The sequence below is a fragment of the Apteryx mantelli genome, chromosome 4 (assembly GCF_036417845.1).
Source record: "Apteryx mantelli isolate bAptMan1 chromosome 4, bAptMan1.hap1, whole genome shotgun sequence".
In the NCBI taxonomy this organism is placed as follows: Eukaryota; Metazoa; Chordata; class Aves; order Apterygiformes; family Apterygidae; genus Apteryx; species Apteryx mantelli.
The window spans coordinates 80,412,074-80,416,196 of record NC_089981.1 but is presented as its reverse complement, the minus strand read 5'-3'; the positions used below and the strand labels follow the sequence as shown (position 1 = coordinate 80,416,196).

Sequence of the window (4,123 nt, the reverse complement as noted above, 5' to 3'; positions counted from 1 at the left end):
AATAACTTAATTTTAGTAGATTTTGTTCAGTGCTATTTCCAATCACAGCAAAAAGAAAAAGGAAAAAAGTGATTAAGTAGAATAAGACCACAGTACCAAAGCCACTTATGTTCAAGATACAGTACTCTCCCACAACTTTCATATGTAACAGGTTCAGCAAAAATATTTTACAGTAGAGAAATTAAACTAAAAACAAAAAATGAAACTATAAATAAAAGTAAAAATTCACATTACACGTACATTCATAGTTTAAGAGATGAATAATAAGAGGAGGCTGTAACAAGTATATCCTGATTTTTTTTTAAAAAAGGAAGTACTTAAAAAAACAAAAGCAAACAAACAAAAAAAAGCCCATATTATTTATGTAGGTAGTGCTCAGTTTTTGGACCAGAGGGGGAAGGCATTGGACAACTCTTTCTTCTTAAGATGAAATGCGGTATTTTAAGCACAACTAAAAAAGAACTTAACTCAGTGCTTCACATTCATTAAAAAAAAAAAAATAATAATAATAATAATAAAGGCATATGTTTTAAGAAACAACTGCAGGAGTGCCAGGAAAGCTGGTGAAGTAATGCTAATGCTAGCCCAGTGCAACGACATCCAACCCCCTCAGATATTATTATCGTGGCTCAGTCCCGTGCACATGTACCTTGAAGAGATCATTCGACTGGAAAGGAAGAGTCTGATAGTCACTGCCGGGCGCAACCCAAAAGATGCTCTGCTAGGCAGCTAGTTGGGTTACTGCATTTGGGATGGAGCTAGCTCTAACTACAGGCAGCCTCAGTTAAAGGGGGGGAAAAAAAAGAAGAAGAAGAAGAAGAAAAGAAGAGAAAGAGAGAGAAGGGAGGGGGGGAGAGGTCTGAAGAGTTGGTGAGCGATCTGGCAGGGGAGAGCTAGCTGGGCCAAGCCTTCCCCAAGCGGTTTATCCTCACACATCCCCTTAGAAATAAAGGGGACTGCACAGACTGGCCCAGAGGGATCACCAGCTTCAAAAGATAAATATATATAGGATTGCAAGCTGCCGATTTTAGCATAGCAGCAAACTTTTCAAATGAGATAGCAGTGCATCTCCTAACCTATTTAGTAATAATTACCTTGAACTCAGAAATCCCAGTAGCATGATATCAAAGAAAAAGAGAAGAAAAAAAAAAAGAAATCAATTAACCACTTATCGCAATGCTGACCGGTTTCCTCGGAAGGAACCGTATCAGTTCCGAAGCAGCTGTGCATCCCGCCTGCTTCCTTCAGCGGCATCTGCACTTTGGTTACATCCCATTTCCAAGCGTCGCACACTGGCACCCGTCTCACACCCCATCGCACGTTGACTCACTACAGCAATTTTTCCAATGCAAACGGGATTAGTCCCCGTCATGTTGATGCGGGAATGAAAATAGTCACAGATCATACAATTTTTCCTACATACTAGCACGCGTCCTTCGACATTTAAGGAGTGAATACACTGCGGACAGAAATATTTTTTTCTGTCCACGTTTGAAGTTCAAAAGCAGTTCAGAGCTTTTCGTAGGTTAGTTCGTGGAGGAGGACGGGTGGGAGAGGAAAATTTAAGTACACTCGGGTGGCAAATTCATCTTTAGGCAAAAATCTTTCATTCAGATTTTAGGACTGATCGCAAACTATTCCAATATAATAAAAAGAATAAAAAGAAAAAAAAGACCGGTACCGAAGACATATCCAGGAACTCTCAACCCCCTTTGTAATTTGGGCCAATTCAAGGTCTCTTCTAGTTCTATAAAATAAGAGTACAGCCTGTTACTCCGGGTTATGCAAACAAGTTCCTCTACACCGAAATGCATTTAAATTATAGTTCATCTCTTTGAATGTTTGTATGCAATATGCAGATGGCACTAGGGGAGCTTAATGGAATCCAAGTATTTCTCCAGGATTTACTTGTAATCAATCTTTTTCAAACTACCAAAAAAAAACCAACCCCAAAACAAAAAAAACCCTGACCACAAAGCAAGTAGTTCCAGCATGAAAACAGAAGCTAAATCATTGCAGAATTACTTAGATCATTTCACATTAATAATGTAACGTGGGTGCACAAGAAAAGACCTAAAGGACAGGGCTGGGAAAGGGAAGAAGGCAGGGAAAAGGCGGGGGAGACAGGGAGGTGGAAGGATTGCATTAAAAGGCCTCTGGAGTGTATACCTCTGTATCTTTTAAAGATCATATACCTGAAGTGAATATCACCAAAATAAATGAAGGAAAAAAAGAAAAAGGGGGGGGGGGGGAAGGGGAAAAAAAAAAAAAAAAAAAAGATGCTGCCTTTTTTTCCTGTTTTGTTTTAAAAGGGGTGGGTGAAAAAAAATTAAGAGACAAGTTAATAAGAACGCGTCTCAGACAACCAAGGACTTTACAAGGCCACAATGAAATTTGCGGATATGTCTGTATAAATCCCCGGACTGCGTAAACCGTCTCTCACACCACTTGCACCCGTGGGGCTTCTCCCTGGTGTGCACGACCGCGTGACGGCTGAGATTGTGGGAATACTGGAAGCTCTTCCCGCACTGGCCGCAGGTATAGGGCTTCTCGCCCGAGTGGGTCCTTTCGTGTCTCTTTAAGGTGTACATGCAGGAAAAAGTCTTTCCGCACAGTGTGCAAGTGGGCACTGACCCGTCCGGCGACAGCCTGGTCCGGGAGCCGTCCTTATCTCGGAAGTGGGAGCTCAGGTGCAGCTGCAGGATGTGCGGGCTCGGAAACACTTTGCTACAGAGGGGGCAAATGCAGATATGCCCCGGAGGCACGAGCACACCTGAGGAGGAGATGTCTGACGAATCCATGTCGTCCTCGCTCTCGTCTCGCTCTTGATCTATATCCTCCTCCCGCGCATGAGAACTGCCATTCCCCGCGAACATGTGTCCTAACCCTGTCACTAGGCTTTTGGCTGAATTCCCAAAATGCTGACTCTCCGGACTCCTGGCTTCGCCGTCCTCCTGATCTGACAGCAAGTCTTGTTCATCTTTAACAAGTGGCTCGGTACCCTGCTGCTGGCTGTCGGAAGCCAGCTGTCCAAAGACATAGGAGGGGTGTAAGGAATCTCTCCCAGGCACGGGCTTGAAAGACAAATCCAGAGCGCAGTCCACATCGCTCGGAGCCAGGCTATGGTTAACAGACCTTTGGGACAAAGGTCCTGCGGAACTATTGACATTAGCCTTTGTTTTTCCAGCTGCTGCGGCGCACGATTCTGCCTCTGTCGGCACAGAGCTGACACTTAGATGATCGGAGGACCAGGCGGGGTGACTGCTGACCTTTTCTTTGCCCGCCGCTCTATCATATTCTGCGGCGCCGAATTTCTGTTTGCTCCCCGGGTCGAACTCGCGGACCAGGGGCGCGCCGGCGTCTAGGAAATGCTCCGCTTTCTCCAAACTAGCCACCTCATCATTCATCTTCTCGTCCGGGCATAATTCTTTATCTTTCAACTTGCCCTTGCAGACTTTCACAATGTCATACATGTGAAGGTAGCTAGCCGCAGCCAGCACATCTTCGACCGGGAGGCTGTTGAATTCCAGCTTTCCCTCGTACATGAATTCGAGCAGCAGGCTGAAGGCAGGGGCTGTGACAATGTCACTGTTCAGATGCACAATATCCCTTTTGTCTAACTGGTCCCTGTAGAAAAGATGGAAGTACATACTGCAAGAGGCAAGAACGGCTCTGTGAGCTCTGAATTGAGCTTCTCCAACTAAAACAGTACAGTCACACAGGAAGCCCTGGTGACGCTGCTGACTCAGACACTGCAGCAACTGGCGGCTATGGTCTGGAAACTCCATTCTTCCTTCATAACCTGTTCAAAACAGGAAAAACTTGAATGCTACTGTAAACTAAAGCCTCCTAGCAGCTGTAACAAACAGATCGGCTTTTTGGTAACACAAGCCAAAGAAACAGCCTTGGAGATAACGTTTACTGTTAATTGTCTGCAATAGTTTTATTAAGGGGGAAAGAAAAAAAAAAAAGAAAAAAAACCCCAACATGCTTCTCATCTTTTCGCACCTGCTCCAAACAGGAAAAACTTGATTGCAAGTAAACAAAAGCTAGTAAAAGCAGCAGCCCCTCCAACCTTTGTTTCTCCCACTAAGAGCTTTAATAAAATTAAGACAAGGAAAGG

At 44.2% G+C, this 4,123-nt stretch overlaps 1 protein-coding gene across 1 annotated transcript; it reads right to left on the bottom strand.

The window, feature by feature from the left end:
- Window positions 1-2,357: 2,357 nt before the first annotated feature.
- Window positions 2,358-3,794, bottom strand: ZBTB42 (zinc finger and BTB domain containing 42). Its single transcript, XM_013941009.2, has one exon. The coding sequence runs from the start codon at window positions 3,786-3,788 to the stop codon at window positions 2,358-2,360; it is 1,431 nt and encodes a 476-aa protein (XP_013796463.1). The 5' UTR covers window positions 3,789-3,794.
- Between the last annotated feature and the right edge of the window lie 329 nt (window positions 3,795-4,123).